Consider the following 15,997-nt stretch of genomic DNA (forward strand, 5'->3'; position numbering starts at 1 on the left):
TGAGTCAATGCACAGGTAAATCCCATTGATTTAATGGGTCTGCTCTAGTCAGTATTAACAGGATTTAAACCATCATTTTCTGTAATCCAGAATGTTGATGCTGGGAGTTTTTGTGTTTCCTTTTTGTTTAATGTCTGTTGTATGCATTTCTTTTTCCTGCAGTGGTGGGATGAGAAGTTGGATTTTCACACTGCCTTTCTTCAACTTTTGGCAAAACGTGTTCCAGATATATATTCTGATGAAATGAATTCTTTGCCAGAGAAAGAGGAGGAAATAACTCAGATGACTATATTTTGCCCACTGGAATGGTATCTGTTTGGAGAAGATCCGGATGTCTGTTTGGAAAAGCTAAGACAGAGTAGCATCCCTCAACTCTGTGGGAAGGTGTTTAAAGGTGGGGAGACAACATATTCCTGCAGGTACGTAATAGTACTCATATCTTGTAACATTTTTTCTGTGTTATGACAACAGAAATATGTACAATTCAAAGTAGTTTTGATGGTGCTTGTACATTTGTCCCTCCCTGTTCGCGAACTTGGGATCTGCGGTTTTGGCCCTTCTCGGATGGCAAGCAGGGAGGGGCAAAATGGGGTGGGTGCGCGTAGGAGCCTCATTATAACCAGTGGGGTTTGAATATCTGCAATATTTCTGATTTGCTGGGGGTCCGGAATGGACCCCCCCTCCAAATCGGGAGGTATGAGTATATTTCTAAAAGATGTCTGCTATTTTTGAGACCCCATTTAAGATAATGGTCACATAATGGTTTAGTGGAAAAAATAATTGGTATAGACAAAAAAAGAATAATAAAAACCCGTTTATAAATAGTTTTGAATGTCATTGTTTCTAATTATTGTTTATAGCCATTAAAAATGCTGTCACAAGCTGGGGTATATCTGCCTTCCTAAGCTTCAGAGGTAAAACAAGTGGCAGGGCACCATTTGTTAGTTCTTCAGGGATGATACCGTCACCATACACATTTTATATATCTTAGATGTATGGGAAGCCAGTGAGAAGCAGCTCCCTTAAATGCTTTTAAATTCAGGTTGGTGTTGCTACCAAGTGAATGAAACCAACCTGCATGCTTGGGAGAAAACTCAAATCAAGTGCAATGTCTAATTTTATTGTGTTTTGAAGGAACCAACAGAGAAAAATAGTCAGTTGGTTTCAGTTGCATGAAAGGACTTACTGTACATCACTCAAATAGTCATTTTATTTTAAAGTAAAGTGTGCAACCAATAACAACAACAACTGCTACTACTATAATTTCTTTTTTGCCTATGTTAATAGACAAACTATTAGCTAACAAAACCTTTTAGGATCCTATGAGTAACTCATCAAAATAGAAAAAAATCTAAGCTTGCCTAGCACAGAAGTTGATCTTGCCTCCTTGCTATCCTCAAAGCAAGTTTCTTTCAGAGACCTTTTTGTTTTTGGTAATTAAAGATACAGTCAACTCTTGATATTCACAGGGACTAGGGGCACAAGACACCCCCCCCCCCGCTGCACACCGCCAGAGCATCCTGAAACCACCATGGAGCTGTGGGAGGGATGGGCAAAGGTGGCTTTTGCCACCCAAAAAAAAGAGCAGATTTTTGCTGCTCCTTTTTCAGGCAGCTTCAAGGTGGATTGGGGCTGTGGCCGGTGGTTGCTGCAGCCCAAATCCATCTTCGGCAGGGGAAGCTTCAAGCTGCCCCTCCGCCCATCTGTTTCATTCCAAAGTTAGTTAAAATGAGCCAGTCATGGGTCAAGCCCAGATTTTATAATCCTTGTGTGTGGAAAAGCAGAGAGGAGGGTGTTATGAGCCCAATACTCACTGCAGCTCACTCCTCAATATATGAATCATGGTTTAGAATAAACCATAGTATTCTGTTCTATAGTGCAGAAAAACTACTAACATTTTAAAATTCTAGGCAACAGAACCTAATACTGAGTGCCAACAATATTAATCATAAATGTATAGTGGATATACTTAAGAATGGATGACTATAAGTGAATACAGTATCAAAGTTTAAACATAACAAGAAGCTAGAGTTACTGGCTTATCATAGTTTACTTTGAATGAAGAACGGGTAATGCTCTTTAGAATTTATTCATTACTGAAGCAGTTTATTTATTCTAAAGCTGTTTATTCATTTCTCTTTTGCATGAATGGGTGGAACAAGAAATGGGAACTCTTGTGTCATGTGCTACTTCATCTTCAGATAGCATACAGATGTTTCAGTTTCTGGTTTTTTTAACTCATTCAGAAAAAGAAAATATCAATGCTGGAGCAAATTAGCAGCCTGTACCAGCATGGTCGCTTGCTCAGTGGTGATACTAAGTATGAACACTGTCTAAGCTACATTTTTGCTTGTAGGAGCTGTTGTGGTGTTTTGAATCAGTCAGTGTTTATACAACAGCAGTGATTTTTAAAAATCTTTATTGCAGAGAATGTGCAATTGATCCAACTTGTGTCCTTTGCATGGATTGTTTCCAGAACAGCATTCACAAAAATCATCGTTACAAAGTAAGAACACATGTGCATTGCAATCTTAGCTATTGATGTCCTGTGCTACCTGAAATAAAGAGGGGTTTTTCCCCTTAGCCTGTTTACAAATTGAAGCCATTAAAAACCTTCAGCTAAAGCACGGCAAAGGCATTCTAGCCATTTCAAGGAAAGAGTGGCAAAGGTTTTCTAAAATTATTTCCCTCTTAAATTAGTCTTTGATGCTATGAGAGCTCGATTTCAAATCTACTGTATTCTATTACAAGAAACCATTTTTTTCCCATTTCTAGTATGCATTTCTAGTCTAGTCCTATTTCTGCTGGCTGATATAATAATAATAATAATAATATTTATTTATTTATTTATTTATTTATTTATTTATAGCCCGCCCAATCACAAGGAATCTGGGCGGGTTACAGCAATAAAAATACAGAGAATACAATAAAATAAAATACAAAAAATAAATAAAATACAATAAAATAAAAAAGAGTGACTTGAGTTACAGAATTCACAGTTAGACCTGATGGAATTGGGCCTGTCTGTTACACTCCCTCCCAAGTCTGATGATGACAGTAAGTACAGAGGGAAGGTTCATCTTCTTGAGGCAAGAATTTTATTTTAATTAATTTTAATTTAATTCCTCTCATTAAATTTAAGAGAAAATTTGGTGGACAGAGTGACGTAAGTCATAGTAAACGGGGAGAGGAACTAGGTAGGGAAGGCCTGCCGGAAGAGATCCATCTTAAGAGCCTTCTTAAAGGCTGTAAGAGTAGAAATGTGGCGGATCTCCTCTGGCAGGTCATTCCATAGCTTCGGAGCAGCGGTGGAGAAGGGCCTCTGGGTAACTGAGGTTAGTCTAGATTTTTTTTGGATGAAGTAGATTCTTCCCTGAGGACCTTAGAGTGCGGGATGGACAATACGGAAGAAGGCGTTCCCTTAAGTATTCTGGACCCAAGCCATGTAGGGTTTTAAAGGTAATAACCAACACCTTGTAACTTGCCCGGAAACTAATTGGCAGCCAGTGAATGGATTTCAAATCTGGTGTTATGTGATCATTCCGAAGAGTACCTGCCATATTTTGTACAAGTTGAAGATTCTGAACTTGGCACGAGGGTAGCCCCATGTAGAGCGCATTACAGAAGTCCAATCAAGAGGTGACCAGCGCATGTACTACTGTTTCAAGGTCTCCCGGTTCCAGGAAGGGGTGCAGCTGGCGTATCAGCCGAAGCTGATAACAAGTGCTCCTGACTCTTGCATCCACCTGAACTGTCAGGGGAAGCGACGAGTCGAAGAGCACCCCCAAGCTGCGGAAAGAGTCTTTCAGAGAAAGTGTGAGCCCCTCCAGAACTGGCTGACATAATTCCATACCTGGGCTTGGGTTTCCTATAACCAGTACCTCCGTCTTACACCTGGATTCAGCTTGAGTCGGTTTTCCCTCATCCAGTCCATTACCGCCCCAAGACAGGCATTCAGAGGAGAGGTGCCATCCTTAGTCACTGCATCAGCCTGAGACATAGAGAAATATATTTGGGTGTCATCAGCGTACTGATAACACCCTGCCCCATGTCTCCAGATGATTTCACCCAGCGGCTTCATGTAAATGTTAAAGTTAAACAGCATGGGAGACAATATGGCGCCCTGGGGGATGCCAAAATTTAGCTCTCTTTTAGAAGAGCAACTGTCTCCCAGCACCACCATCTGGAATCTGCCTGAGAGGTAGGACCGGAACCACTGTAGAACAGTGCCTCTGATACCTAACTTTCTCAGGTATTCCAGAAGAATACCATGGTCAATGGTATCAAAGACCACTGAGAGGTCTAAAAGCACCAATGGGGCCACATTTCCCCTGTCAATGCCCAGACAGAGATCATCGATTAAGGCGACCATGGCTGTCTCAACTCCGTATCCTACCCTTAAGTCGGTTTGAAATGGGTACAGATAATCAGGTTCATCCAACACTGCCTGTAGTTGATTGGCGACCGCCTTCTCGATCGCCTTGCTCAGGGGGTCCAGGGAGGGCTTTTTAAAGAGTAGTCTGACCACTGCCTCCTTAAGACAAGAAGGCAGGGTACCCTCCCTGAAGGATGCATTGATTATATTTTTTTTAGCATCAGCTTGGATGGGCAAGGGTCGAGAGGGCAAGTTGTTTTTTTCAAACTACTAAGGAGATCCAAGAGTATGTTCCAAGAGTACCTGGAAAGAAGAGCCATGGGTTCTGGTCCTGGCTCTTTTATTTGATATCTCTCTCTCTCTCTCTCTCTCTCTCTCTCTCTCTTGTGATTACTATGTCCTGCTTATATCTAAATTGTTATCTCAAAATGATTTCAATGATTCATTCTGTTGCACTACATTATAGTTTAAGTGAAACATAGATATTTCAGTGTTATATTTTAAAAAAAGGACAATTGGTTGTTTTGTGGTTATTGTTTTAGATGCACACTTCAACTGGAGGAGGATTTTGTGACTGTGGGGATACAGAAGCATGGAAGACTGGCCCATTTTGTACAAATCATGAACCTGGAGCATCAGGCAGTGAAGAAAAGGTAATATAGCTGTAAATAAGAAGGAATGTAAATGTTGCAGAACATTTACTAGTTGTCAGTCTGGAGTTATGAACAAGATATTTGTAACAGCTTCTTGCTTAAAAACAGTAAGCATATCTTCACTAGTATGTTTGCACTAGCAAACAAATACTTAAGAGTGTTCTCTGAAGCTGCCAGCCACAGATGCTCGCAAAACGTCAGGAAGAAACTCTTCTAGAACATGGGCACATAGCCCCAAAAAACCATGGATGCTGGCCATGAAAGCCTTCGACTTCACACTTAGAGTGGCTTTTTAACCAAAACACATTACCCAAGTGTTGTACTAACATTAGAGACATTCAGTCAGACGTGCTTAATACAAACATTAACATAGTTAAAATTTCAGATGTAACCTCTCAAGTTTTTAGACCAAAAACCGATTCTGGGAATGCCTCCCTTAAAGCTAAATCTGTATTTGTCTAGCAAGATTCTGACTTAGCATACAATGTTATATTTTGTTCACCCTGTTAACATTTGAAGAGCGGTATTAGGTCCAGGGTTCCCTTCAGGTAATGGCTTCTAGAATTAATAAATAATAGTTCTTCTGTTGTAAGGTACAAGTGGAATCACAGCTGACTTTCCACAATTTGAGGATATTGCATTCAATAGGTTTTCTGGTACTGAAGAGGAGAACAAGAATTAGTAAAGTCCACCAATACATTGTGTGATGAGAATGGCCCTACAGATCACCCCATCTCAGCTGAAAATAATGGGTAAAGAGTGTGTCCTCCAGAGTATTTCAAGTCTGACATTTTGGGACAACTGTGATAATCATTCCAGCCATTAAGACCAGAATGTATTGTCCTAAGAAGATCTCAGTGTAAATCCCCAGGACAACTGTTCTAGCAGTCTTCAACATCATATATCCAAGTCCATCACAGCTAGTTTGGGTATGGGCATTCATGGGATATTCTTACACCTTTCTGTAGGACTAAAGATGAAATATATATTACAGTCTTTCTGTTCAGCTGCCAAATACTACAAGGCATTTCCTTTTCTAGATAAGTTGTCTATAACATTATTAGTACTTATTTCAATATATGTGTATTTAGCATATTTTAATTGCTTTCTTTAGAACTTGGAATGCCAGTTAAATGAGGAGCTAATAGCACAAGCAAAAAAAATCTTCCCTTCAGTGATAAAATATATTGTGGATATGACTGTTTGGGAAGAAGAGAAGGAGCTGCCTCCAGAGCTTATGACAAGGTGAGTGATGAGAAGTGATGTTTTGGAAAAATAGCCTAGTTTTTTGCCTTTTCCCTTTATGAATTCATGTGATTAAATTTGAAAAAATACACACTTTCATTAACCTGAAATAGTCCTAACATTACTTTTCTAGAGAAGCATCAATGAATTCTTAAGTGTGGGGTGACAACATTATAGAATTTAATTGTTTGCAGATTTATATGCTGTACAGTTTGGAATGGCAAGGATATGTACATTGAATTTTTTAAATTAATTGAAAAATAACTCCATACTTATCAGCTAATTTGAATTGCCTCCCATCGTTGTCCTGTGGGTCAAATTTATTTTTGTCGTTTTCTGTAATAGTTCTGCCTTGGAAATAAGGGATTATTTTTGCAATGATCAGAATGTGTATTAATTTCTATATATACTTGTCCTTCCACATTTGTGGCTTTGACTTCTGCAGATTTGATTAATATGTTCTTTCTGGGTATATCTAGGTCCTCTAGTGCAACTCTATGGTCAACTTTAACCAAAATTGCACTGAAAAACCTAGAGATTCCTAGAGAGAACACTTCACTAGGCATTTGTAGTTTCTCCAGAGCAAATCTGTGGTCAATATCTGGCAGATGTTGACCACAGAATTGCAGTGGAGGTCCTAGGATTGCTGGGGAGGTGCTCTCTCAGGTAAAAACAGTGTTGTTTCTTATTTGTGGTTTTTTCCACATTCACGGGGGTCCTGTACCCCTAACCCCAGTGAATGTGGAGGAATGAGTGTCCTATAGTATGAGGAAATATATTACCAGCTTCACAAAGGTAAGCGTTTCCAACTTTATATTGTCATTCAGAAGTGGGGAGGGAAAATTCAGGAATAATATCATAAAAGAGTGATGTAGTTCTAGAGTAATACAGCCCATGGGAGAAGTAAGGTTATATCAGTTTGCAGTAAATTCTACAAATGTAGTTACCAGATGTCATGCAGCATCATGGATGAGGTAAAACAGTATGTTTTCCCTTCATCATCCTAAATTTAAGAATAGGATTAGATTAGCAGAGAAACACATTTACATCTGAAAAAAGAAATGATAGGGAGCACAAAAGTGAAAAATGTCTAGATCAAGAAAATTCAGAAAAACAGATCCTTGGTCCCATAGTTGGATTTTTCTCCCAAGGTTCTTGAATTTTGTGGTGCTCCTAGACAATAACTCTATTAATTGTAATTAGAGAGATTATTGCACAGGAAAACAGGCTCTGGATTTTATTGCACTACCTTGTGCCCGGGTGGTAGGCAGCCCGCAAGCAACCTGGGCTTCTCTGGCAGCTTTTCAAGAACAGAATTTTCTGAATGTACGCTACATGTAACTTTATGGTACTTGTGTTACTATAGAACCAGGAGAGGTAGTTCTAAGATGAGTCAGTCCTATTGTCTCAAGGCTTTTAAGAATATTGTTTACTGCATCTGTTCCAGAAAAAGTCCACGTAATTTGTATTAGAGAAGAGGGTTTCTAAATAGTGACAATATAAGGTCCAACTTATGTTGCTCTGTGTGTTTTCCCCTCCCTCTTCACAAAGCATGCTGTAACCCCTTCTGCCCACCAGATCTAAAGACAATGCTTCTTTTACTACCCCATTGTTCTGCCTCAAGCACAGTTCCCTCTCACCTTGCTTGGACTCTTCCATGCTAAATTACCTGGAGGAAATACTACTGAGATTCACATGAGTCACTTTTGAGTAGGTGTATGTATTACAATCCTTGTCAGGTAGCAGTTTTTGCAGCAAGGAAATGAAAGATGACAACAGTCAGCAAGCATATTAAAATAGTAAAGAAGCTACCTTCTGTATTTTATATAAAACTGTAACTTTGATGCAGCTTCAGATAATTCAGGATCCACATACAAGTTCAGGTGCTCCACACTAAATGCCATTCCCTTGAAGATTCTATATCATTACCTTCTCTTAAGAGAAATTTCTGTCTTACGTCAAAGGCTCTTGCCACTCAGATTTCTGAATAGGTCTTTTGCCTAGAGAACACCAGGATACTTGTGGCATATCCTCTCATCTCCTTTCAGATCACTGGATTGTTGACTGCTGTTGTCCAAGGCCATTTAATTTTTTGGTTTGTTTCCTTCCACAAAGGATTTCAAGGAGAACTAGTTTCTCCAGAAACTAGAACCTACCAAAAGGTTATTCTCTGGATAATGCAGAGGAGCACCCTTTATTGACATAGTTAAATCAAAACTGGCAAATTGTGAAAGTAAACCTGAGACTGTGTTTCTGCACATATGGATTTCTCTTGACCCTCCACTAATCTCCAGGGACCTGCAGAAGATTTGTTTGGAGAAGCTCTTGGGTAGTCCCAGTTGGTGTGCTTTTTGTGATCTTCACCCCAGCATCATCTCTGACATTTTGCCATTCTAAGAAGGCCAAGTATGATACCTGGAAGCTGCATAGCTTAGTTAGTACACTCTTGTCATCCAGGAGATTACCCCCCCCTTGCCAAATGTCCCAGAAAACTTCAGTTTGATGGAACAGGAAGGCTAAGGGCCAACACTAGGCCATCCAGCAAGGTCATTGCTCAGAATTCTATTTCTAGCTTTAAACCACATTTGTGTCCCTATGTTATATGTGGGACAGAACTAAGTGGCTAAACAGAGTGAAAGTATAGTAGGAAGACTTTGGCCATTTGTTTCCTCTGTTCCAAGCAGTAGAAAATATTCCCCTCTAAGTGAATGCCTGCACACCAAACAAGAAAGCTTTCATGGAGAATCCCAGTGTTTCATTTAACAAATAAGTATCTGGATCAAAGACTATTTAAATGTAAATGAGAAAAATATTGATAAATCATACACCTCTAGTTTGGTTATCTTTCCATGCTTCGGTTTTTTTGAATTGTATTTAGTCTGTTATTTTAGTTTTCTCTTTGGTCACTGGCAATGTCTTGGTTCCTTCCCAACAGGGAGAAGACGGACAAATACTATTGTGTCCTTTTCAATGATGAGCATCATTCTTACGACCATGTTATTTATAGTCTACAAAGAACTCTTGGCTGTGAGCTTGGAGAGGCTCATTTATATACTACTGCTATAGATAAAGAGGTTAGTAGCATGCATCCTTTCTGCTATAGGTGTCCTATGTTTTAGTTGATGGTGCCCCATGTAATTTAATCTCCACAAAATGAAGGAAACAAAGAAGACATCACAACTTCCCACAAGCTTGATACTGCATTACGTCACCGTAGAACATGGCTGCATTATTCTCTCACTTACGTGTTATCATTTGATATAAGATTAGTGCAACATTTCTTATTGTGCTCAGATGCTATGTTTCATAGTAATAATGTGAAATACATTTGTCTCATCCTCCATGAAAGAGGACACAACTTGTAGAATTGGACAAAATATTGTCTGAGAATCTTTGTACTTAATTAATCCTCATCCTAGCAGATTTTGCTAGGATAGTCAGATTTTGGGTTCAGGAAATACTGGGTTCAGAGGATGTAAGTGTTCGAACTGTCTACAGAGCATTACAAAAGTTAGGGAAACTATTTCAGTATGTGGTTGATGCAGGTTATGATGCTGCAGCATTTGCAGCACTTTTGATCACAGCTATGACAGTGGATAGAAGATTATTATTAATGATAATAATAACAATATTTATTTGTATTCACAAAGGAATCAAAGTGGATTCCAACAGTATAAATAAAACATCAAACAATTAAAAATTACAATTAAAAATGCCAAAACCCCAACCCTCACCCCAACCTCCCACAGATTACTGTGGTAGAAACGATGAGAGGCTGACCAAAAGAGCCAACTTGGTAAACACTCCCTTTGGGGCAAAAGTACTAAAAAGTTTTAGTGGAAGGAAAAGACAAGAAACAAACTCGTCCTACACTTTCAACCTAGGGAAGAGAAATAACATAATACAAGGAAAAGGCGGAATATACTGGTAAATAAGTCATCATCATCATCATCATCATTATTATTATTATTATTATTATTATTATTATTATTATTATTATATTAGAAGGTTAAGAGGTGACATGATAGCCCTGTTTAAATATTTGAAAGGATGTCATATTGTGGATGGAGCAAGATTGTTTCTGCTGAGATTAGAACACAGAGCAATGTATTCAAGATACAGGAAAGGCGATTACACCTAAATGTTAGGAAGAACTTCCTTGATGATAAGAGCTGTTTGATAGTGGAAGATGCTGCCTCAGAGAGTGGTGGAGTCTCCTTTTTTGGAGTTTATTAAACAGAGGCTAGATGGTCATCTATTGGGATTGTTTTGATTGTGAATTCCTGCATGGCAGGCGTTTGGACTGGACTGCCCTTGTGGTCTCTCCCAATTTATTATTTTGATTTATGGCAAGTCATAACTATGAACAAATGGATGCTTCAAAAAGTACACAAAACAATTTCTCAAAATTGACCAAAGGAAAGATATCTTCCGTTGCTTCTCTTAAGATAATACAAACGAATTCAGCATTTGATTCAGATCAGGGCAGTATAAGAAGTACCAGTAGCTTCTACTCAGAGATGAGAGAAATGTACTCCATTTTCTTTGTGGTCCCAAAACACTCTGAAGGACATAAATGGAATTAAAATTCTTGAATAGTTTTGTTCAATATTGAAGGTTCAAGATGGATACATTGCAAAACATATTAGACAATTTGTAATTGTGGAATTTCTGAGTATGGCTAATGGTTGATTGCGATCCCTTACATGGGGCTATGTGAGAGAGAGCGCAACAGCTATCACCAGTTTTGGCGGGAGTTCTGACCTGTGATTTACCTCCCTGGATAGGGAGGGGGTAAGGAGATTGGCCACAAGGGTCTGAAAACTTTACTGAGCTCATGGAGAGTGTGACCAAAGGGAGAGGGCAAGGGACAAATTCCATCAGCTCATCCTTCTGTTTACAAGACATTATGGACAATAAGTCAGCACTGTATTTTCTTTAACTAACTTTGTAACAAGAATGAGATTTATGGGATGAAAAGAAATCTTCGAACAAGCAGTTGTTATCAGTGTTGGGATGAGTGCTCCTGCCTTTTGTATTAATGGATTATTAATGAATAATTACGTCTAACAGGTATTAAAAGTTTGTAGCCTGGAGCCTGTAGTCCAATGGGTTTGTGAGTAAAAAAAAAAGTTTATTTTTGGGAAAGAGGCATTGAATTATGAAGTAAAATCCTAAAGTTGGAATATTGGTGATTTTGCAGTAAAATTAGATTAATATAGGGAGACTGGTTTGTTTTGAGAAAATGGAATTGTTTCAGGTGGAAGTCTTCTCATTCAAAACAGCCTGGGCAACTATCAGGCTGTGCTGTTGATTTATTGTACTAGAGAAGTCACTGTGAAGAGAGAGGGAGTAAAAGAAGGCAAAAATTCAACCCTAAGAATAAGATTGTTTTAGTAACATGGCATGAGATACGACAGGAATTTAAATAGATGATTAATGGCTTTAACAGCTACAGAATGACTGAAATTTGGATCAGAGAAGTCTGAAGATAAGGAGATTGAATACTTGGAGGAAATGCAGGAAGCAAAGAGTCCAGGAACAGAAGAGCAATGGGGCCAGCCTGGAATTTAATGAGAAAACCAAAACGAGGAAATTTAAGGTTTGATCAAAGGGTTGTTGAAGTGGTTATCTTGGAGGAGACTGCTGGCAGATAATATGGAAAATAGAGGAGAAGCAAGATTGTATGCCATAGGTTTATACAAGGCATCTGACTCCATCATGGCCTCTGAGGGGAAGAGGAGGTAGGCCAATGCCATCAGGCCTCCCTAAAGGAACTGAGCCTCCCCACAAGGCATCTGACTCCATCCTGGCTTCTGAGGGGAAGAGAAGGTAGGCCAATGCCTTCCCCAATCTGTCTTAATCAGAGTGAGAAGAAGGGCCTTCCCTCCAGTCCATCTGCCATAGTCCAGGCCTCAGAGGGAGAGAAGATCTGCTGGACTTTTCCCCTTCCCCACTGCCATTCCCTTCTCCTTTTGTGTCTTGTCTCTTTAGATTGTAAGCCTGAGAGCAGGGAAATGTCTAATTAACAATTTGTAAGCCACTCTGATAGCCTTGGCTGAAGAGTGGGATATAAGTATTGATCCAGGTTGTGCATGGCCTCCTCTGACGCAAAAGTAACAGAGAAATAGAGCTAAATATTTTCTGCATATTACTAAACCCAGACCCCTAAACCCATGAATGACTACCTCCAACAGCTTTGTATAGGTGGTTAAAAGCATTGTGGACAACATTGTGCCACTGAACATTTCACAAAACATTTGCCAAAATCAGAGGTAAATTCTCCTAGTCCTCTGGAACTGATCCTTAAAGGTAGAAACAGGTCACCCTCCCTTAGCTTCACAGAACCAGTCCAGGAGGCTACCATTAATGAATTCTCAAAAGCTGCTGAGAAATTGAGGAGAAACGGAAGCAACACACTCCCCTGTCTCTTTCCTGATTATTGGCACAACTAAGCCCAGTTCCATCCCCCAATCAGGTCTGAACCCCGGTCTGAAATGAAGGATGAGCACATTCTGGAACCTGGAATGTGTGTGATCAAGTGTTCTACAAAAGACGAATTCAAATTAGAATTCTAATGCTGAATTACTGTATATGTTTGCCAGTATCACTTCTATTGGTACCTGAAGCACCCTTAATAGTTTTTTTAAAACTTCAATCCCCCATTGTTTATGTGTAACAATAACATCAAGTGCTTTCATCATTTCATTTAAATGTTTATTGTCTTTTTTATGCAGGGTCGAAAGGCAGTTAAGAAAGGGCCATACGTTGTTTGCCAAGAAGCAAAAGAAGATATTAAGGTATTGTGCTGAAATGTTTAAAAGTCATAATGCTTATACTGAATAACAGTTCTGTTACTTTAATAAACCTTATTCTTAGAAACCTTGATTTATTCAGATTTTTCCTTTGTTGCATTTGACTGATATAGATAAAACTTTAGATAAAAGTTGTCTTGAATTTCTGTTGGGGAGGAAAAATAGTGAAGTACCAAATATAACAGAAAAATTATTGGGAAGATTAAAAAAAGTTACATATCCTCATTGAAATGCTGTCTGTTTTTATCTTCCAGAAACATTCAAACAATGTTTCCCAAGGTCCTCTCAACGTGAAAGTTCTTCATGCTGATATTATGGCTCATCAGAAATTTGCTTTACGTCTTGGTTCCTGGTTAAACAAACTTATGAGTTATTCAAGTAAGTGTCTTAAACTGTGATGTCACATGTACATATGCCAAAACATCAGCTTTGGCTCAGATTCCTTCACCACACTCATTGTGGGCTCCTGCCTATTGCCTCACTCTCAGTCAGGAGAGCAGAATTGGTTGTGGAAAGTATCCGATATACCTGATTCTGAGGAAGAATCTCTTGGAGACAGGCATTTTGAGTGTGGTATCCTGGTGGACCACCTATGCTGCAAGCTCATAGTGCCAGGGCACCCAGATAACAATGCCTGGCTCCCAGGAGCCCTCACAGGAAGGCATCTGAGTCCTAGCTACCTCTGAAGAGCTGTTTCTCTACGGTGGTATTGCCACTAGTAGGAAAGAGATCTTGTAGCATCTTTGAAACTAAAAAAAAAGTTGTTAGCATGAGCTTTGATAGACTTAAATCTACTTCTTCAAATGCATCTGAGGAAGTAGAATTAAGGCCCCATACAGACTGCCAAAATAAAGCTGCTTCGGGTCACTTTGGGGGTATGCTGTTTAAATGTTGCATGCATCTCAAGAGTCCAGAAGGTGCGCCAAAGCTGTGTTGCAGTACTTAGGATTGGATCGTAGCTTTGGCTCAGCTTCCGAACTCTTAGGATGCATGTAATATTTAAACAGCAAACTTCCAAAGTGACCCGAAGCAGCTTTATTTTGGCCTGTCTGTATGGGGCCTAAATCTACAAACGCTCATGCTACCAACTTTTTTCTTGAGTCTCAAAGGTGCTACAAGATCTTTCTACATACTGATTCTACAGATTAACACAACTATATGTTTGAATTCTGCCATAGGAGGAAAGTAATGGCTACAGCTCTCCAAAGTCCAACAGTGCCTTAAGTTCACCTTGCTGCTGCTTAGCTGTGCCATTTACTGCAGTTGGAGAATATGTAGGGAGGCACTCCAAACCAATACCCTTTTGGTAGGAATGTACAGAATTTGCCATGTCTTGTGTTCTGTCACTTCACACAAGCATCTGACTCTGCTTTATGGAATGGTTGTGCCTGCAGAACAAAGAGGCATGTTAGATTTTTTAAAAAATACTGCTTCTTTTCATGTCTGTTCCAGAGTGAAATGCTCCGAAACTAGGGTTCAGGAGTGCGCCTAACGTGCGGCAGCGGCACCATCATGGCGGCCTCTGGTTCACACGGGGGCTGCCATGATGGTGCAGCGACTGCACCTCCTAGACAGGAAGTGGCATCATGGTGGCGCCCCTTCCTCTTTGCGGCACTGCAAAAATGAAGCTGCTCTAGGCAGTTTCTTTTTTGGCAGTGCGTCGGTGCTGTGTGGTGTGGCAGCTGCAGCACCGATGTGGAGGAAAGACAAGTGGCACGGAGCCACCCGTCCGTCCAGCCCCTTTGTTTTATTTCAGCTTCTTATGTTAGAAGTGCCTCACACCAGCTTTCTACTGAAGATTGCTGTTCTGCCCAGATATTTTTCCCCCATTGAAGATGCCCTTTGCAGTAAACAGCATGTTTGAGAACAAGAGTAGTGGGAGGTGGGGGAATTTCAGATGAGATCCTCAGCTTAAATCAGGATCATATTCTAAGACAGGGCTCTTGGAATGAACTACTTTTCATTTGAAATAAGTCACAAGTGCATATATAATTTGAGTAGTTTCATCCCTTGCCTTGATATATGATACCTTTGGTATTGCTTGTTCAGAACTAGTTTAGGATACGCATCAAATATACAAGAAGCTATCGTTTTTGTACTTTGATTTGAAAGGAAATGTACTTCTGTGGTATTGATTATCAGTGTAAGCATACTATTAGCCTTAGTGTGTATGAAATGCCCTTACTGTGGATGAAATATAATTATTTGAACAGAAAGATACATCTGTTATATCTGATTGTTTATTGGATAAGTTATTTTGTCAAAAGATGTACATTTCTAAGTGGTTATTTGATAACCACTTCCTTTAAATTCTATCCTTCTGTCTTAGGTGACTTTCGTCAGATATTTTGTCAAATATGTCTAAAACAGGAAACTGATTCAGAGAAACCTTGTCTTATAAGTAGATTGATGCTTTGGGATGCAAAACTTTATAAAGGTGAGCTGAATCAATGTTAAGCGTTTTGTAATTTCAGTGAAAATGTGAGTGAGTCACCTCATTGTTGCAATGTTTATTTAAGATAAATTCCTATATCTTTATCATTGATGTATGAATACCATACTTCCATATTACTTTAGTGTAGGAGAAGAATAGATGAATTAGTCATGCTCTTGTCACATCACCCTCAGTCTGTGTCTAGTTCTACATAGCCAATTAATAGGTGGTGTTTATCCTTATTGACGTAAGAACATCAGTCCATACTGCACTAATGTTAGTCTTACTTTTAGAACTATACCACAATTAATTTGAATACATCTTTCATTGGATGAGAAGGTCTGCCAATAGCTATGTGGAACTGTATATGGACAGGTGGCACCTGTATATTCAGAGACAGTATGCTATTGGAATGTCAGTTGCGAGGAAGTGACAAGGACTGGGGCTTCCATATAGCTGTCTAGAGTGAGAAGCA

The 15,997-nt window shown here is 39.4% G+C and overlaps 1 protein-coding gene across 2 annotated transcripts in view; it reads left to right on the plus strand.

Moving 5' to 3' along the window:
* The window catches only part of UBR1 (ubiquitin protein ligase E3 component n-recognin 1), an 83,329-nt gene that overhangs the window by 7,359 nt on the left and 59,973 nt on the right, over nt 1–15,997 (plus strand). For both annotated transcript variants that reach the window (XR_006102545.1, XM_042455389.1), the window contains exons 2-9: nt 163–419; nt 2,428–2,506; nt 4,918–5,028; nt 6,143–6,273; nt 9,209–9,347; nt 13,011–13,073; nt 13,343–13,466; nt 15,418–15,525. Coding sequence is in view for 1 of the 2 variants with exons in the window: in XM_042455389.1 (XP_042311323.1) it covers nt 163–419; nt 2,428–2,506; nt 4,918–5,028; nt 6,143–6,273; nt 9,209–9,347; nt 13,011–13,073; nt 13,343–13,466; nt 15,418–15,525 (1,012 nt within the window). In the remaining variant the exon portion in view is untranslated. The remainder of the gene's footprint in view (nt 1–162; nt 420–2,427; nt 2,507–4,917; nt 5,029–6,142; nt 6,274–9,208; nt 9,348–13,010; nt 13,074–13,342; nt 13,467–15,417; nt 15,526–15,997) is intronic.

Source organism: Sceloporus undulatus, chromosome 1 (genome assembly GCF_019175285.1).
Source record: "Sceloporus undulatus isolate JIND9_A2432 ecotype Alabama chromosome 1, SceUnd_v1.1, whole genome shotgun sequence".
Lineage (NCBI taxonomy): Eukaryota > Metazoa > Chordata > Lepidosauria > Squamata > Phrynosomatidae > Sceloporus > Sceloporus undulatus.